At 42.9% G+C, this 21,227-nt stretch overlaps 1 protein-coding gene across 9 annotated transcripts in view; it reads left to right on the top strand.

The window, feature by feature from the left end:
- LOC129854501 (aryl hydrocarbon receptor nuclear translocator 2-like) overlaps nt 1–19,263 on the top strand; it is a 64,579-nt gene extending 45,316 nt beyond the window's left edge. For 4 of the 9 annotated variants that reach the window (XM_055921611.1, XM_055921613.1, XM_055921610.1 and 1 more), the window contains 3 exons: nt 12,441–12,543; nt 16,613–16,678; nt 19,147–19,263. In XM_055921611.1, the coding sequence (XP_055777586.1) occupies nt 12,441–12,543; nt 16,613–16,678; nt 19,147–19,243 (266 nt within the window). In that variant the 3' untranslated portion in view covers nt 19,244–19,263. Of the gene's footprint in view, nt 1–12,440; nt 12,544–14,349; nt 15,212–16,612; nt 16,679–19,146 lie in introns of those variants that run through there. The other 5 variants (XM_055921615.1, XM_055921614.1, XM_055921616.1 and 2 more) reach the window with 4 other exon arrangements.
- Nucleotides 19,264–21,227: the final 1,964 nt, after the last annotated feature.

Here is a 21,227-nt window from a genome sequence, read left to right as displayed (position 1 = left end):
AGTGTAGCCTGATCATTTGTCCTGGAGTGGAAAACAGCTCCAGATCAAATATTTAGCCTGCATCAGCCCCTGATCAGCCTGTGATAAGCCCCATGTTTCACAGTGATGGAGTGTGTGTGTGTTTATGTGTGTGATTAGCCTCATGTTTCACAGAGATTGAGTGAGCCAGAGATTGAGTGAGCCCGGTTACTCCTCCCTCGCATGACTAATGAGCTATTTGCATGCCGAGGTTACTGATTGGATGAGCATGCATATTATATGAATAGGGATTGGACCAGGCCGAAAGTGAATGAGGACCCGCTGGCAAAGTGAGAGATGAAATGCTTCAACCTCCATTCCTTCTGTCAGTGTGAGGGTGGGATGGAAAGGGGGATGGAGAGGGGGGTGGAGTGGTAGGTATACAGTTGGATTCACTTCACATGGCTTCACTCTGAGTTTAATCTGTCAGAAAGAGATGGGGAGAGATGGATTCTCATCCATCATATAAAGATGAAAGGATGGATAGAGGATAAAGGGATGGATAAAGGGAGGATAGAGGATGAAGGGATGGATAGAGGATGAAGGGATGGATAGAGGATGAAGGGATGGATAGCGGATGAAGGGATAGATGGATGAAGGGATGTATAGAGATGGATGAAGGGATGGATGAAGAGATAGATAGAGGATGAAGGGATGGATAGAGGGAGGATAGCGGATGAAGGGATGGATAGAGGATGAAGGGATGTATAGAGATCGATGAAGGGATGGATGAAGAGATGGATAGAGGATGAAGGGATGATAGAGGGAGGATAGCGGATGAAGGGATGGATGAAGAGATGGATAGAGGATGAAGGGATGGTAGAGGGAGGATAGCGGATGAAGGGATAGAGGGGTTAAGGGATGGATAGAGATGGATAGAGGATGAAGGGATGAAGGGATGGATAGAGATGGATGGATAGAGGATGAAGGGATGGATAGAGATGGATGGATAGAGGATGAAGGGATGAAGGGATGGATAGAGGGAGGATAGAGGATGAAGGGATGGATAGAGGGAGGATAGCGGATGAAGGGATGGATAGCGGATGAAGGGATAGATGGATGAAGGGATGTATAGAGATGGATGAAGGGATGGATGAAGAGATAGATAGAGGATGAAGGGATGGATAGAGGGAGGATAGAGGATGAAGGGATAGATAGCGGATGAAGGGATGGATAGAGGATGAAGGGATGGATAGAGGGAGGATAGCGGATGAAGGGATGGATAGAGGATGAAGGGATGGATAGAGGATGAAGGGATGGATAGCGGATGAAGGGATAGATGGATGAAGGGATGTATAGAGATGGATGAAGGGATGGATGAAGAGATAGATAGAGGATGAAGGGATGGATAGAGGGAGGATAGCGGATGAAGGGATGGATAGAGGATGAAGGGATAGAGGGGTGAAGGGATGTATAGAGATGGATGAAGGGATGGATGAAGAGATCGATAGAGGATGAAGGGATGATAGAGGGAGGTAGAGGATGAAGAGATGGATAGAGGATGAAGGGATGATAGAGGGAGGATAGCGGATGAAGGGATAGAGGGGTTAAGGGATGGATGAAGAGATGGATAGAGGATGAAGGGATGGATAGAGGATGAAGGGATGGAGGGATGAAGGGAAGGATAGAGATGGACAGAGGGATGAAGGGATGGATAGAGGAGGGATAGTTGTCTACATGTAGCCTCTGGGTCCTTTCTAGATAATGAAACTACATGTAGCCTCATTCTCTGGGTTCTTTCTGGATAATGCACACTGACTCTGAAGTCATTGTTTTCACTCTACATTCCTCTGTGTGTGTGTGTGTGTGTGTGTGTGTGTGTGTGTGTGTGTGTGTGTGTGTGTGTGTGTGTGTGTGTGTGTGTGTGTGTGTGTGTGTGTGTGTGTGTGTGTGTGTGTGTGTGTGTGTGTGGTGTGTGTGTCAGGGTTTCTGTTAGAAAAATGTGGCACGGGACATAGGCAAAGTTCCTCTGTCCAGTGTCTGTGTTTTTTAGGCCATCTTAATCTTTTTGTTTGTTTTATTGGTATTTTCTTTGTAACTCTGCCTAGAAAGCCTGCATCCCGGAGTCGCCTCTTCACTGTTAACGTAGAGACTGGTGTTTTGTGGGTACTATTAATGAAGCTGCCAGTTGAGAACTTGTGAGGTGTCTGTTTCTCAGCTAGACACTCTAATGTACTTGTCCTCTTGCTCAGTTGTGCACCGGAGCCTCCCACTCCTCTTTCTATTCTGGTTAGAGACAGTTTGCGCTGTTCTGTGAAGGGAGTAGTACACAGCGTTGTACGAGATCTTCAGTTTCTTGGCAATTTCTCGAATGAAATAGCCTTCATTTCTCAGAACAAGAATAAACTGAAGAGTTTCAGAAGAAAGTTCTTTGTTTCTGGCCATTTTGAGCCTGTAATCAAACCCACAAATTCGGACACTCCAGATACTCAACTAGTCTAAAGAAGGCCAGTTTTATTGCTTCTTTAATCAGAACAACCGTTTTCAGCTGTGCTAACATACTTACAAAAGGGTTTTCTAATGATCAATTAGCCTTTTAAAATGATAAACTTGGATTAGCTAACACAACGTGACTTTGGAACACAGGATTGATGGTTGCTAATAATGGGCGTCTGTAGATATTCCATTAAGAATCAGCCGTTTCCAGCTACAATAGTCATTTACAACATTAACAATGTCTACACTGTATTTCTGATCAATTTGATGTTATTTTAATGGACTTTTCTTTCAAAAACAAGGACATTTCTAAGTGACCCCAAACTTTTGAATGGTAATGTATATTATTAAATTAAATTATATAACATTTAATTATATTATATTTGAGATTCTTCAAAGTAGCCACCCTTCGCCTTATTGACAGCTTTGCACACTCTTGGCATTCTCTCAACCAGCTTCATGAGGTAGTCACCTGGAATGCATTTCAATTAACAGGTGTGCCTTGTTAAATTAATTTGTGGAATTTCTTTCCTTAATGCTTTCCAACTGACAAGGTGGGGGCGGTGTACAGAAGAGAGCCCTATTTGGTAAAAGACCAAGTCCATATTATGGCAAGAACAGCTCAAATAAGCAAAGAGAAACAACAGTCCATCATTACTTGAAGATATGAAGGTCAGTCAATCTGTAAAATTCCAAGAACTTTCAAAGTTTCTTCAAGTGCAGTCGCAAAAACCATCAAGCACTATGATGAAACTGGTTCATATGAGGACCGCCAAAGGAAAGGAAGGCCCAAAGTTACCTCTGCTGCAGAGGATAAGTTCATTAGAGTCAACTGCATCTTAGATTACAGCCCAAATAAATGCTTCACAGAGTTCAAGTAACAGAAACATCTCAACATCAACTGTCTCATTTTTCAGAATACAAGCCTGAAATAATTTCTAAATACTGTTGACATGTAGTGGAAGCCATGGGAAGTGCAATTTGAGTCCTAAGTCAATGGATACTGTAATGGCATTCAATAGAAAACAACAACAAAAACTCCCACTTCCTATATGGATTTTTCTCAGGTTTTTGCCTGCCATATCAGTTCTGTTATACTCACAGCCATTATTTTAACAGTTTTGGAAACTGTTTTCCAGTTTTGGAAACTGTTTTCTATTCAAATCTACCAATTATATGCATATCCTAGCTTCTGGGCCTGAGTAGCAGGCAGTTTACTTTGTGCACACTTTTCATCCGGAAGTGAAAATAGTGCCCCCTACCCTAGTGAAGTTAAACAGCTGAAAATACTATATTTTTTGTTATAGAACATATATTCCAGAGGTTTAGATTGTGCAATGATTCTCTACACTATCGTCTATAATTGTTTGTTTTGTCACAAACTGAAATAATGCAAACTATTTGAATTTTAGCAACCAGGAAACAGGGCAGCGATTTCTGCGTAGTGTACCTTTACTGCATAAATCCTATCAGCTGATAAATATGTTCCAGAACGTCTAAGCCATAGGGCTAATTGATGTCGTAACTATGGTCCCTGGAACTATGAACTATGTTGTTATTTTAGTCATTTGAGTACGGGTAGCTGTGGTTGTTAAGGGAGAGAGGAGGCTTGGTGCCAGCCAGGCACATTCATCATTGTTGTGTATCACCTGGCAATTCAGAGATGGAACAATGGCACAGAGAGTTCACACCTGGGTTGTGTTGAATCGCAAACCGTAGTAAAATGTTTTGCAAATGAAAAACACATCTGTATTCCGTGTTTCCCCTAGGATTTGTTTCAACAGCAGTGGCAAAGTGTGGGTGTTTTTGCTGTTTTAAAGCAAATTTCTTGCAATTCTACATGTTTTGCCATGGCTTATGCCTTGTTCTTATGCTATCTGAGTGACTCAAACAGTATTACAAAATCAGTAGAGGCACTGTGCCATGACATTGATAATTTTAGATTCTCTCTGACTGTCTAGTTTTTATTTTGATGATTGTTAGTTCTCAAAGATAATATTATTTAAATATATATAGGCCCATTATCTTTCCGACTTACTTTATATCTGGTAATAGTTGTTTTAAGTTTACACTGAAAACGTTTTACCATCCCGATTTTATTTATTTTTTAAATGTATTTTTATTTTGTTTGCCATTTTCTCTCGACTGACCCTGGTTTTCAAAGTCTGACTCTTTCACTGGTGAAAGTCGACCAGTAGAAGCAGCAGTGACATGGCAGCTGTTGAGGACTTCAGTGGCCTGTCACTGCTTTATCTTGGTTTGACAGAACATACGGCACATTCCTTCTGTATGTGTGTACATACGTGTTTGTGTGTGGCGCACCTAGACCTTAAACAACCCCTACCACTACACATAGAAACACATGCTTTTTGGACTGGACGGTAGTGGGCGTACACACACACACACACACACACACACACACACACACACAACACACAACACACAACACACAACACACACACACATATCACCACACACACATATCACCACACACACACACACATATCACCACACACACATATCACCACACACACATATCACCACACACACACACACACACACACACACACACACACACACACACACACACACACACACACACACACACACACACACACACACACACACACACACACACACACACACACATAACCACACACACACACACACACACACACACACACACATAACCACACACACACACACATATAACCACACACACATATAACCACACACACACACACATATAACCACACATACACACACACACATCACACACACACATATCACCACACATACACACACACATCACACACACACATATCACCACACATACACACACACATCACACACACACATATCACCACACACATCACACACACATCACACACACACATATCACCACACACATCACACACACATCACACACAGTCTACAAATGTCTGCATGTCTTTGCTGCTCCACTGTCCTTGGATCTCCCTGGGATGCCATCATTCCAGCTGATCGCCCTTCCTGTGTGGGGTGTATTGATCCCTTCATTTCCTCCCGGTTTCCCTGAAATCATCACTAAGTGGAGACCATCCCTGACCAATGGGGATAACAGGCAGACACACACACACTATATAAACGGGAGCTCAACACAAATCAACACACTAACACAGCTGATGGTGTCCAGACATGTGCAGCAGTGTTTTTCTTCTCCCTCTACCCTGCAGTGTTTCACATGGAATTAGTTCCAGGATAAACTTTACCTGTGGCGCTCAACTGACAGATGGAGAGAAGCAGAGGATAGCTTCACACACACACACACACACACACACACACATACACAGCAGCTAGCCCGCCAGCTTTCCTGCTAACAACAACTAACATCTTAGTCATCTCCTCCAGACAAAGACTGGGAATTCACTGATTAAACTATCACCTTGTTAAGTCATTTACCGAAACCCAAGCCCTGTGCGTGTGATGACTTCTCTCCTGTCGCCTGTTCTCTGCTGTCCTGGAAGCCCAGCCAAGCCTCCGTCAGTTAGAACATGAGGTCACACAAACACAGCAGAGGAAACTCACTCACACAAACAAACTTGTTTGCACTTGTTGGTGTCTTAGTGTGTGGGGGTGTGCATACGCAGGTGTGGGGGTGTGTTGATCTCTCTGGGGAAATAACATATGATGTAGCCAATGTGTTCCTGGTCTGGTTTTTTGTTTGGGAAACATACCTCTACTCTCCTGTCTCCATCCTCTTCATGGTAAACCAGGGTAATAATACTGGTAAATAACCTCATCTCCTGTCTCCATCCTCTTCATGGTAATAATACTGGTAGATAACCTCATCTCCTGTCTCCATCCTCTTCATGGTAATAATACTGGTAAATAATATCATCTCCTGTCTCCATCCTCTTCATGGTAATAATACTGGTAAATAACCTCATCTCCTGTCTCCATCCTCTTCATGGTAATAATACTGGTAAATAATCTCATCTCCTGTTTCTATCCTCTTCATGGTAAACCAGGGTAATAATACTGGTAAATAACCTCATCTCCTGTCTCCATCCTCTTCATGGTAATAATACTGGTAAATAACCTCATCTCCTGTCTCCATCCTCTTCATGGTAAACCATGGTAATAATACTGGTAAATAACCTCATCTCCTGTCTCCATCCTCTTCATGGTAAACCATGGTAATAATACTGGTAAATAACCTCATCTCCTGTCTCCATCCTCTTCATGGTAAACCATGGTAATAATACTGGTAAATAATCTCATCTCCTGTCTCCATCCTCTTCATGGTAAACCAGGGTAATAATACTGGTAAATAACCTCATCTCCTGTCTCCATCCTCTTCATGGTAATAATACTGGTAAATAACCTCATCTCCTGTCTCCATCCTCTTCATGGTAATAATACTGGTAAATAACCTCATCTCCTGTCTCCATCCTCTTCATGGTAATAATACTGGTAAATAACCACATCTCCTGTCTCTATCCTCTTCATGGTAATAATACTGGTAAATAACCTCATCTCCTGTCTCCATCCTCTTCATGGTAATAATACTGGTAAATAACCTCATCTCCTGTCTCCATCCTCTTCATGGTAATAATACTGGTAAATAACCACATCTCCTGTCTCTATCCTCTTCATGGTAAACCAGGGTAATAATACTGGTAAATAACCTCATCTCCTGTCTCCATCCTCTTCATGGTAAACCATGGTAATAATACTGGTAAATAATCTCATCTCCTGTCTCTATCCTCTTCATGGTAATAATACTGGTAAATAACCTCATCTCCTGTCTCCATCCTCTTCATGGTAAACCATGGTAATAATACTGGTAAATAATCTCATCTCCTGTCTCTATCCTCTTCATGGTAATAATACTGGTAAATAACCTCATCTCCTGTCTCCATCCTCTTCATGGTAAACCATGGTAATAATACTGGTAAATAACCTAGTCTCTATCCTCTTCATGGTAATAATACTGGTAAATAACCACATCTCCTGTCTCCATCCTCTTCATGGTAAACCATGGTAATAATACTGGTAAATAACCTAGTCTCTATCCTCTTCATGGTAATAATACTGGTAAATAACCACATCTCCTGTCTCCATCCTCTTCATGGTAATAATACTGGTAAATAACCTCATCTCCTGTCTCTATCCTCTTCATGGTAATAATACTGGTAGATAACCTCATCTCCTGTCTCCATCCTCTTCATGGTAATAATACTGGTAAATAACCTCATCTCCTGTCTCCATCCTCTTCATGGTAATAATACTGGTAAATAACCTCATCTCCTGTCTCTATCCTCTTCATGGTAAACCAGGGTAATAATACTGGTAAATAACCTCATCTCCTGTCTCCATCCTCTTCATGGTAATAATACTGGTAAATAATCTCATCTCCTGTCTCCATCCTCTTCATGGTAAACCAGGGTAATAATACTGGTAAATAACCTCATCTCCTGTCTCTATCCTCTTCATGGTAATAATACTGGTAAATAACCTCATCTCCTGTCTCCATCCTCTTCATGGTAATAATACTGGTAAATAACCTCATCTCCTGTCTCCATCCTCTTCATGGTAATAATACTGGTAAATAACCTCATCTCCTGTCTCCATCCTCTTCATGGTAATAATACTGGTAAATAACCTCATCTCCTGTCTCCATCCTCTTCATAGTAATAATACTGGTAAATAACCTCATCTCCTGTCTCCATCCTCTTCATGGTAAACCAGGGTAATAATACTGGTAAATAACCTCATCTCCTGTCTCCATCCTCTTCATGGTAATAATACTGGTAAATAACCACATCTCCTGTCTCCATCCTCTTCGTGGTAATAATACTGGTAAATAACCTCATCTCCTGTCTCCATCCTCTTCATGGTAATAATACTGGTAAATAACCTCATCTCCTGTCTCCATCCTCTTCATGGTAAACCAGGGTAATAATACTGGTAAATAACCTCATCTCCTGTCTCTATCCTCTTCATGGTAATAATACTGGTAAATAACCTCATCTCCTGTCTCCATCCTCTTCATGGTAATAATACTGGTAAATAACCTCATCTCCTGTCTCCATCCTCTTCATGGTAATAATACTGGTAAATAACCTCATCTCCTGTCTCCATCCTCTTCATGGTAATAATACTGGTAAATAACCTCATCTCCTGTCTCCATCCTCTTCATGGTAAACCAGGGTAATAATACTGGTAAATAACCTCATCTCCTGTCTCCATCCTCTTCATGGTAATAATACTGGTAAATAACCACATCTCCTGTCTCCATCCTCTTCGTGGTAATAATACTGGTAAATAACCTCATCTCCTGTCTCCATCCTCTTCATGGTAATAATACTGGTAAATAACCTCATCTCCTGTCTCCATCCTCTTCATGGTAAACCAGGGTAATAATACTGGTAAATAATCTCATCTCCTGTCTCTATCCTCTTCATGGTAATAATACTGGTAAATAACCTAATCTCCTGTCTCTATCCTCTTCATGGTAAACCATAGTAATAATACTGGTAAATAACCTCATCTCCTGTCTCCATCCTCTTCATGGTAAACCATGGTAATAATACTGGTAAATAATCTCATCTCCTGTCTCTATCCTCTTCATGGTAAACCAGGGTAATAATACTGGTAAATAACCACATCTCCTGTCTCCATCCTCTTCAGGGTAATAATACTGGTAAATAACCTCATCTCCTGTCTCCATCCTCTTCATGGTAAACCATGGTAATAATACTGGTAAATAACCTAGTCTCTATCCTCTTCATGGTAATAATACTGGTAAATAACCTAATCTCCTGTCTCCATCCTCTTCATGGTAAACCATGGTAATAATACTGGTAAATAACCTCATCTCCTGTTTCTATCCTCTTCATGGTAAACCATGGTAATAATACTGGTAAATAACCTCATCTCCTGTCTCCATCCTCTTCATGGTAATAATACTGGTAAATAACCTAATCTCCTGTCTCTATCCTCTTCATGGTAATAATACTGGTAAATAGCCTCATCTCCTGTCTCCATCCTCTTCATGGTAATAATACTGGTAAATAACCTCATCTCCTGTCTCCATCCTCTTCATGGTAATAATACTGGTAAATAACCTCATCTCCTGTCTCCATCCTATTCATGGTAAACCAGGGTAATAATACTGGTAAATAATCTCATCTCCTGTCTCTATCCTCTTCATGGTAATAATACTGGTAAATAACCTCATCTCCTGTCTCCATCCTCTTCATGGTAATAATACTGGTAGATAACCTCATCTCCTGTCTCCATCCTCTTCATGGTAAACCATGGTAATAATACTGGTAAATAACCTCATCTCCTGTCTCCATCCTCTTCATGGTAATAATACTGGTAAATAACCTCATCTCCTGTCTCCATCCTCTTCATGGTAATAATACTGGTAAATAACCTCATCTCCTGTCTCCATCCTCTTCATGGTAAACCAGGGTAATAATACTGGTAAATAACCTCATCTCCTGTCTCCATCCTCTTCATGGTAAACCATAGTAATAATACTGGTAAATAACCTAATCTCCTGTCTCCATCCTCTTCATAGTAATAATACTGGTAAATAACCTCATCTCCTGTCTCCATCCTCTTCATGGTAAACCATGGTAATAATACTGGTAAATAACCTCATCTCCTGTCTCCATCCTCTTCATGGTAATAATACTGGTAAATAACCTCATCTCCTGTCTCTATCCTCTTCATGGTAATAATACTGGTAAATAACCTAATCTCCTGTCTCCATCCTCTTCATGGTAAACCATGGTAATAATACTGGTAAATAACCTCATCTCCTGTCTCCATCCTCTTCATGGTAATAATACTGGTAAATAACCTCATCTCCTGTCTCCATCCTCTTCATGGTAATAATACTGGTAGATAACCTCATCTCCTGTCTCCATCCTCTTCATGGTAATAATACTGGTAAATAACCACATCTCCTGTCTCCATCCTCTTCATGGTAAACCAGGGTAATAATACTGGTAAATAACCTCATCTCCTGTCTCCATCCTCTTCATGGTAATAATACTGGTAAATAACCTCATCTCCTGTCTCCATCCTCTTCATGGTAATAATACTGGTAAATAACCTCATCTCCTGTCTCCATCCTCTTCATGGTAAACCATGGTAATAATACTGGTAAATAACCTCATCTCCTGTCTCCATCCTCTTCATGGTAATAATACTGGTAAATAACCTCATCTCCTGTCTCCATCCTCTTCATGGTAATAATACTGGTAAATAACCTCATCTCCTGTCTCCATCCTCTTCATGGTAATAATACTGGTAAATAACCTCATCTCCTGTCTCCATCCTCTTCATGGTAAACCATGGTAATAATTAAGCAATAAGGCCCGAGGTGTGGCATATGGCCGATATACCACGGCTAAGAGCTGTTCTTATGCACAATGCAGTGCAGAGTGCCCGGATACAGCCCTTAGCCGTGGTATATTGGTCACATATAAACTGGTTACCAACATAATTCGAGCAGTAAATATACATGTTTTATCATACCCGTTGTATACAGTCTGATATACCACGGCTGTTAGCCAATCAGAATTCAGGACTCAAACCACCTAGTTTATATGGTAAATAACCTGTGCATGCGGGTTTCAGAGCAGTGTTTTTTATTTTTTTTACTCGAACCAATGGAGCTTGAAAACCTGTCAACAATCCATGAGAAAGACCCTAGGAGATATTTGTGGTAAAGCTTTTCAACACGTTCGAAACCAGAGCTTTCTAATTGGACTCCTGACCTAATTGGCCAATGATAATAGTCATGTCATCACAGGGCACCCAGAGTCCTAGGGAGATAATGTCTTTATCTAAACATAGTGGTCAGTCCATAGAGGTAGAAAGAGGCCTCATCTCCTACTTTAAAATGGTGGAAACCTTCAATGGCAATGTCCGTGCTAAGATGGGTTGTATTCATCCAGAGCTCTCTTTCGACCTTCATGGGTCAGTCTCAGGAAGAGAGGGAGCTGAGATCCTTGTATCCTCTCCAATACAAGACTGTAACAAAACTACAATCCAGCCTTTAGCTGGGGTCAAACACTGGCCGCCTCCCTCCCTTGAGGAGCCACTGCAATAATAGAACAGTATAGATGACCACATCACTGCTTTGGGAGTTTGCAGAGTTAACATTGTCTAATGCTGCGTTCATTACACTAATGTTACTGGCAGGTTGTCCATATGTCCAGCTTCAACATTAAACCCCCCACCTGTCATCAACATTCCTTGTCAAATGCCCCCCCCCCCCGGCCTTGAATTGGCCTGTTGTGTAGTCTATAGCTGGAATGTGAATTGTGGAGAGTGTCCGACGTGTTCTGTGTGTGTGTGCTCGCTCATACTCGTGTGTGTGTGTGTGTGTGTGTGTGTGTGTGTGTGTGTGTGTGGCTTGAATCCGCTCCTTGTCCTGCTGAATAACCTCTGGCTGGCGCTAGCTAACGCGATAGCGGTTAGCATGATCTAAGCCCCCAGTCATCTAACAAACAAATTAGTTGCAAGGCAGCTCAGACTGACTGTGTGTGTGGAGGAGGAATTCCTCTGGAATAAAAACACTGGGATCAGGTGGAACGGATCGCTGCAGGACACACACACACACACACACACACACACACACACACAAAGCTTATTTGTCTGGAATTACTGTAGACATGTTTTTCCTACAGACTAGTGAGTAATGATTCAGCTAATAGTCTAAATGGGGTGAAGAGGAAGACAGACAGAGGGAGAGAAAGGGAAGAGACATTCTCACCATTTATTACATTAGGCTAAATATCAGGAATTACATTTGTTTTTCCTCTCCAAACAGTTAATGAGAAACGAGGGAGTGATACACTGACGGACAAAAATGTTCCTGAAAGAAACGGTGGCGCAGCTCTATCCCCGGATCTCAGCGTGCAGCAAGGCTGTGTGTGTGTGTGTGTGCGTCTCTCATCTCATGTTCTCTGTCTCCTCAGGGCGTATCCTGGACCTGAAGACCGGAACAGTGAAGAAAGAGGGGCAACAGTCGTCTATGAGGATGTGCATGGGCTCCAGACGATCCTTCATCTGCAGAATGAGGTGTGTGTCTCTGTCTGTGTGTCATTCCTCCATGAGCACATGGATGGCCTTTGTCTGTCTTAGGTGTGTGTGTCTGTCTGTGTATGTGTGTGTGTCTCTGTGTGTGTGTCATTCCTCCATGAGCACATGGATGGTCTTTGTCTGTCTTAGGTGTGTGTCTCTGTGTGTGTGTCATTCCTCCATGAGCACATAGATGGTCTTTGTCTGTCTTAGGTGTGTGTCTCTGTCTGTGTGTGTGTGTGTGTCTCTGTGTGTGTGTCATTCCTCCATGAGCACATAGATGGTCTTTGTCTGACTTAGGTGTGTGTCTCTGTCTGTGTATGTGTGTGTGTGTGTGTCTCTGTGTGTGTGAGCGCTAGTGTGCACGTACAATATATCAACTGGATCCATCTTTCCATCTGCGGGGGATTTAAAGTGTTACCACTCCAAATAGGACTCGTGCATCCTTTAAAACTTAGTCATCTCTGATATGTAGATACCTTCGTCTCCCTACATCAGCAATCATTCAGTCTTTGGTTCACATCTGCCTGGGAGATGCGTCCCAAATGGCATCCTATTCCCTATATAGTGCACTACTTCTGACCAGGACCCATAGAGTGCACTACATAGGGAATCGGGTGTCATTTGGGACGTAGACTGTGATGTGTGTGTAGCCATAATCGATTTCACCCCCCCACGGCCATCGAGCCATATGCTTTTCCCCCTGCGGCCATCGAGCCATATGCTTTCCCCCCGCGGCCATCGAGCCATATGCTTTCCCCCCGCGGCCATCGAGCCATATGCTTTCCCCCCGCGGCCATCGAGCCATATGCTTTCCCCCCTGTTGCCATCGAGCCATATGCTTTCCCCCCGCGGCCATCGAGCCATATGCTTTCCCCCCTGCGGCCATCGAGCCATATGCTTTCCCCCCGCGGCCATCGAGCCATATGCTTTTCCCCCGCGGCCATCGAGCCATATGCTTTCCCCCCGCGGCCATCGAGCCATATGCTTTCCCCCCGCGGCCATCGAGCCATATGCTTTCCCCCCGCGGCCATCGAGCCATATGCTTTCCCCCCGCGGCCATCGAGCCATATGCTTTCCCCCCGCGGCCATCGAGCCATATGCTTTCCCCCCGCGGCCATCGAGCCATATGCTTTCCCCCCGCGGCCATCGAGCCATATGCTTTCCCCCCGCGGCCATCGAGCCATATGCTTTCCCCCCGCGGCCATCGAGCCATATCCTTTCCCCCCGCGGCCATCGAGCCATATGCTTTCCCCCCGCGGCCATCGAGCCATATGCTTTCCCCCCGCGGCCATCGAGCCATATGCTTTCTATCCCCAAGATGAAGTGAAGACGCACCATGGTTAAAGTGATGGATGCTTCCATAGCTCACACGTCATTACGTATGACCTATCCTGCTGCAGATATTTCAATTATCAGGAATCCATAAGGTCGGGAATCCAGTTTAGAATCGCCCTGGGTGGGTGTGTTTGTGGCATGCACCACCACCCCCTCTCACTCGCTTCAACCCTGAGCGCTACTTTTGTTTATTTCATTCTCAGGATGTTTAGAAATCTAGAAACCAGTTCCCCTAATGCACACAGAATGACCGCTAAAATGTTTTTGAACTTGACCGTTTGACTCGAGTGGGTTTTAAAAAACCTTCCCGATATTTCCGATGCGGCCTGGTGTGCGTAAAGCTTCGTTAGCACAGGAATGGAGATGTTTGTGTTTGTTGTCTGCTTCACTCACATTACACAGATGCTAATCACGCTTTGTTAGGACGACTGGAATGTGTGTGTGTTTTCTGTTCTTTTTGCTATTTAGGCCGTTTGGCAAATTGAAACCAGCATCAGGGATGACTGTCTGCACTCTGCGGTGACCACAGCTGAGAATACACAACACACACAGAGCCCCGAACAGCATGCCATGCAACCAAGTGGAAAGGAATTGTTCATTCTTCAACATCATTTCAGGGAAGCTAATATTAGCCAACTCCAGAAGAGCAGAAGATGATGTCCTCTTGAACCTTTTGTTGATCAGTGGAAAAACCCAGGTTGTCCCTCCTCTCTGCTCTCAATGATACCTGACTCACCGGCTGAAAGAAACTCACATGTCAAATGGCTTCCATCTTGGTTTCCATACTGTGAGACGGTGTAGACTTGGTTACAGCAGTTAAAGCTGACATCACTGACCATAAATCCCTTTTTCTGCTTCTTTTAAACTTCCTGTATCCAGGTTCTCAGGTCTCCCTGAGATACAGTCTGTTCTGTAAGAGAGACCTGGTCCAACAGTACACGTTGTTTTCCCTCTCCATTTCTATGCAGTCAGTATACGTGTCATTTAGCAGACACGAAAACACACACACACACACAAAAGCAGGTTCAGATTTCAAATGTATTGTTCTCATTGAGGAGAATCCTATCCACAGCAACATGGCAACACACCAAACAAGATTTTTCCAATAACACTCACCATGGCTGTGTTCCAAATAGCACCCTATTCCCTATACAGTTCATATGGCTCTGGTCTAAAGTAGTGCGCTATATAGGGGATAGGGTGCAATTTGTCCTGCATCCGGAGTCTCACAGCGAACATAACAGTACATTATATAATGTCAGGCACTGGTTATTTGTTCAGTGTGTGTGTGTGTGTGTGTGTGTGTGTGTGTGTGTGTGTGTGTGTGTGTGTGTGTGTGTGTGTGTGTGTGTGTGTGTGTGTGTGTGTGTGTGTGTGTGTGTGTGTGTGTGTGTGTGTGTGTGTGTGTGTGTGTGTGTGTGTGTGTGTGTGTGTGTGTGTGTGTGTGTGTGTTGGTCTGGTCTGGTCTAAACATCTCTCTGTTTCCAGTGGCACTGATTAACATTAGTCTCTGTCTCCTCCCACTGTTCCTTTCTCTCTGTGTGTGTGTGTCTGTCTGTTTCTGCATTCATACCTCCAACTTGCGGCCTGCGGGTGATTTTATTTGCCCCCCCACCCCCAACTATTAGGAGCAACAACAAAAAATGACACGACTGTAAAAACAGCAGCAAATCAGCTCCAAGTGATGTACATTTTGGAAATCTGTTCCAAAGTTTTCCCACCCATACCAGAGAGAGATGTGATCGTATACAAATGTGAGAGGTTTGAAATGATTGTTTTGGTCAAATTTTCTTCTTGTCAAATATGCAGTCTACAAATTGTGTAATTATGTTCCGACCCCCTGACCATCCGCTCAAGAAAAGATCATCCCGTGTCTGAATCTAGTTGATGATCTGTGATGTATAGTACGCTGTGTGTTTCTCAAGATCATCCCGTGTCTGAATCTAGTTGATGATCTGTGATGTATAGTACGCTGTGTGTTTCTCAAAGATGGTCCCGTGTCTGAATCTAGTTGATGATCTGTGATGTATAGTACGCTGTGTGTTTCTCATAGATCGTCCCGTGTCTGAATCTAGTTGATGATCTGTGATGTATAGTACGCTCTGTGTTTCTCTTCAGATGTTCCCGTGTCTGAATCTAGTTGAGGATCTGTGATGTATAGTACGCTGTGTGTTTCTCAAAGATGGTCCCGTGTCTGAATCTAGTTGAGGATCTGTGATGTATAGTACGCTGTGTGTTTCTCTTCAGATGGTCCCGTGTCTGAATCTAGTTGATGTGTGATGTATAGTACGCTGTGTGTTTCTCATAGATCGTCCCGTGTCTGAATCTAGTTGATGATCTGTGATGTATAGTACGCTGTGTGTTTCTCCTAGATGGTCCCGTGTCTGAATCTAGTTGATGTGTGATGTATAGTACGCTGTGTGTTTCTCATAGATGGTCCCGTGTCTGAATCTAGTTGATGTGTGATGTATAGTACGCTGTGTGTTTCTCATAGATGGTCCCGTGTCTGAATCTAGTTGATGTGTGATGTATAGTACGCTGTGTGTTTCTCATAGATGGTCCCGTGTCTGAATCTAGTTGATGTGTGATGTATAGTACGCTGTGTGTTTCTCATAGATGGTCCCGTGTCTGAATCTAGTTGATGTATAGTACGCTGTGTGTTTCTCATAGATGGTCCCGTGTCTGAATCTAGTTGATGTGTGATGTATAGTACGCTGTGTGTTTCTCATAGATGTGGCAGCACCCCACTGGACCACATCTCTCTCAACCGACTGTCCAACATGAGGAAGAGATACAGGTGAGACAAACAGACGTCGCCTCTCACTTCACTATTCCTACCTTTTCTACTAGATGTTCTTCTCCCCCGTCTCAATATGGCCTTACAAATAAATCACCAATCATTTAGCTCTTCAAAGATGACATCATTGGAATGATTTTATTTAGAAGGCCATATTGCGACAGTCCCCATTTGACTTGTGTAACTACATTGTCCAGCAGACAAATGAAAACTATGGCCTCCGTTCACATGACTGTGTTTTGTTGATTGTGCCTAAGGTCCGTACAGAGCTAGAGAAAAAAGCTTTCCAGTTCTCTGCAGCTTTCTCTTGGAACAAGCTTCAGGTCCTGAAATTACAGGAGGTGGTCCCTTTTTAAATGAGTTTAAAGCTAGGTTGAACACTATGATGGACAATTAAGTTGCACCACATTTTCCAAAACCATCTTTATGTTGTAAATGTGTCTGCAACTTTGTGTGCTGCCATTTTGGCCATGTCTTGAAAAAATCTAAATGAGACTAACCTCGTCAAATTAACATCAAACATTTTTATAAAGCCCTTTTTATTTGAGCAGTTGACACAGTGCTTTACAGATACCCAGCCTAAAACCCCACAGAGCAAGCAGTGTAGATGTAGAAGTACAGTGGCTAGGAAAAACTCCCTAGAAAGGCAGGAACTTAGGAAGAAAGGCAGGAACCTAGGAAGAAACCTAGTGAGGAACCAGGCTAGCAGATACATCTTCTCCCTCTTCTTCTCCTCCTCTCTCTACCTCTTCTATCCTCCCCCCATCTCCCTTCATCTGGCTAAGAGAACTTGTTTGTGTGTACGTTCTTGTTTACTTGTGCAACTTTATGTGTGTAGGGTTTTTTCTGACATTGAAATCCTTGGGTGGCCGCATAAGAATTGTTTTGGTCCAAACGTTGTATATAAAAAAAGTGTACAAAACATTAGGAACACCTTCCTAATATTGAGTTGCACCCCCTTTTCCCCCCAGAACAGCCTCAATTCGTTGGGGCATGGTGTCAAGTGTTCCACAGGGAAGCTGGCCCAGGTTTACTCCAATGCTTCCCACAGTTGTCAAGTTGGCTGGAAGTTCTTTGGGTGGTGGACCATTCTTGATACACAGGAAACTGTTGAGTGTGAAAAACCCAGCAGCATTGCAGTTCTTGACACACTCAAACCGGTGCGCCTGGCACCTACTACAATACCCCATTCCAACAAGGCACTTAAATGTTTTGTCTTGCCCATTCACCCTTTGAATGGCACACATACACTATCCAAGTCTCAAGGTTTAAAAATCCTTCTTTAATCTGTCTCCTCCCCTTCATCTATACTGATTGAAATGGATTTAACAAGTGACATCAATAAGGGATCATAGCTTTCACCTGGATTCACCTGGTCAGTCTGTCATGGAAAGAGCTGGTGTTCCTAATGTTTTGTACACTCAGTGTATATTTTATTGTAATATAATCTTTGACAACTAACAATCACCAAAATAAAAGCTAGACAGTCAGGGAGAATTGAAAATTCCACAATGAATTTATCAGTGTTGATTTTGTTATTATGTTTGAGCGAAAGAACACAGCATTAGCCATTTCAAAATGCATAGAAATTAGCTTTAAAACAGCAACATTTCTCTATCGGCTTCATGGCAGAATATGTAGAATCAGGAAATTAGCTTTAAAACTGCAACATTTCTCTATCGGCTTCATGGCAGAATATGTAGAATCAGAGGAAATTAGCTTTAAAACAGAAACATTTCTCTCTCAGCTTCATGGCAGAATATATAGAATCAGAGGAAATTAGCTTTAAAACAGCAACATTTCTCTCTCAGCTTCATGGCAGAATATGTAGAATCAGAGGAAATTAGCTTTAAAACAGCAACATTTCTCTCTCAGCTTCATGGCAGAATATCTAGAATCAGGAAATTAGCTTTAGAACTGCAACATTTCTCTATCGGCTTCATGGCAGAATATGTAGAATAAGGAAATTAGCTTTAAAACTGCAACATTTCTCTATCGGCTTCATGGCAGAATATGTAGAATCAGAGGGAATTAGCTTTAAAACAGCAACATTTCTCTATCGGCTTCATGGCAGAATATGTAGAATCAGAGGAAATTAGCTTTAAAACAGCAACATTTCTCTCTCAGCTTCATGGCAGAATATATAGAATCAGAGGAAATTAGCTTTAAAACAGCAACATTTCTCTCTCAGCTTCATGGCAGAATATATAGAATCAGAGGAAATTTGCTTTAAAACAGCAACATTTCTCTCTCAGCTTCATGGCAGAATATGTAGAATCAGAGGAAATTAGCTTTAAAACAGCAACATTTCTCTCAGCTTCATGGGCAAATGTATAGTATTGTGGGAAATTGGCATTAAAAAAATAGCATTTTTCACGCACACCTGCCACGCCCACCACCTAAGCCCATTATTGAATAAAACCCCTGGTGTGTGTTGTTAAATGTGTGTGTAATCTGATTGTTTCTAGGAACGGTCTGGGACCCTCGAAGGAGGGAGAGGATCAGTACTCTGTGGTGCACTGTACCGGCTACATCAAAGCATGGCCCCCAGCAGGTATCTACTGACCATACACAACCTTTTATCTCCCTAACTAGGTCAACTAATAGATTTGTTGATGCTAGCAGTGTGTGGATCTTCCATTCATAACATTGACAACAGTGGTGGTAGCAGAACACACACGCACAAACACCATACACACATGCACAAATGCACACACACACACACACACACATTCACACACGCACAAACACATACATGTTTTAAACATTCTATTCCATAGATCCCTCAGGTTCAATGAAATGGTGTGATCGTAAGGTCTGGCATGTTTCTTTAGTCACACACACACACTGACAGAGGTGCCGTGGCATCCAGGATGGATGGGGGTCAGAGATCACCTCGGATGCACTCGTTGACACACACACTCCAACTCTTTCAAGTGTTTACAGAGTCACGCAACCCCCCGGCCTGGAATTCTGTCTGCAATTCCCATGAGTGTTTTGGGATTCAGAACCAGGTGTCTAGATGGGGGGGGGGGGGTGAGCAACTTTCAGCATCACAGTATGAAATGTATTTCAACTGCTTTGAGGCTGTACTGAATGATTCCCAGAATCCCCGATCACACGGACACGCCACATGTGTGTGGAAATCATTGACACATGTTTAACTTCCTGGGACATAAATAGACCAGTGGAATGTTCTGGACTGTCAGGCTATCGCTCGCCCACTATCAGTCTTAGGGTACTAAATCGGACGCATCACCCGCGTGCGCACACACACTTAGACCCTCCATCCTTCTGGGTTCTGAAAACAGCACAGGAACTGGTAGAACGTAGCTCATGTCTTATGTCAGCTCTTCAGGGTCCATGTTCAGAAAGAGTCTCAGATTAGGAGAGCTGATCTAGGATCAGGTCCCCCCCTGTCCATGTAAAAGGCAATACTAGATGAGCTCTCCTTCTCTGAGTGTCTTTCTCAACAAAGGCCCTGGGGAGACTAAAGTGGACGGAGGTCAGGTAGTAGGATGGATGGTATGGCTGGGATGGAACATCAAAATGATAGTTGTGTATATTATTGAATCTAGACGGATGTGTCCCAATTGGCACCTTATCCACATATGGCTCTGGTCAAAAGTAGTGCACTATACAGGGAATATAGTGCCATTTGGGCCGCAGGCTACTTCTTGCATTGACGTGGCTGGGTAGTTAGTTGACTATGCAAGTAAAAGTCCTCAACACAGATTCTCTTGTTTTTTAGTTATTTTTTATTTGTCATTTGAAAGATTATACAGACAATAAGACAAACAGATAGAAAAACACACTGATCCCCTACTGGAAGGGAGGGGGGGGGGGGGGGGGGGGAGGAGGAGAGGGCAGGGGGAGGGGAGAGGGGAGACCTGTGAACAGTCTTCATTATGACTAATAGGTGTTTTTGTGTTGTCAAGGAAACAACAAAGGAATTCATTACTGTGGGAAACTGATATCAACATTTAAATCAATGAAAACGTAAACTCTCTTGCTCATTCTCTTTCCCTCCTTCTCTCCCTCCTTCCCTTTGTGATGTATATGAATATTGATACTGGCAGTAAGAGATTTTGGATATTTGTTTCGGATGATTTGCAGAGGTTCGTAGAGACTGTGTATGGGTGTGTGTTTGTGTGATTTATCTGTTTGCGTCTCAGATGTTCTGGAGAAAGCAGCTTGTACAGCACACTGGTACGGTACTAGACTACACAGTGTCATGCTGGAAATATACACCACACTGGTACGGTACTAGACTACACAGTGTCATGCTGGAAATATACACCACACTGGTACGGTACTAGACTACACAGTGTCATGCAGGAAATATACACCACACTGGTACGGTACTAGACTACACAGTGTCATGCTGGAAATATACACCACACTGGGACGGTACTAGACTACACAGTGTCATGCAGGAAATATACACCACACTGGTACGGTACTAGACTACACAGTGTCATGCTGGAAATATACACCACACTGGGACGGTACTAGACTACACAGTGTCATGCTGGGAATATACACCACA

This window comes from Salvelinus fontinalis, chromosome 4, assembly GCF_029448725.1.
Source record: "Salvelinus fontinalis isolate EN_2023a chromosome 4, ASM2944872v1, whole genome shotgun sequence".
In the NCBI taxonomy this organism is placed as follows: domain Eukaryota; kingdom Metazoa; phylum Chordata; class Actinopteri; order Salmoniformes; family Salmonidae; genus Salvelinus; species Salvelinus fontinalis.
This window is presented reverse-complemented; position numbering and strand designations above follow the sequence as displayed.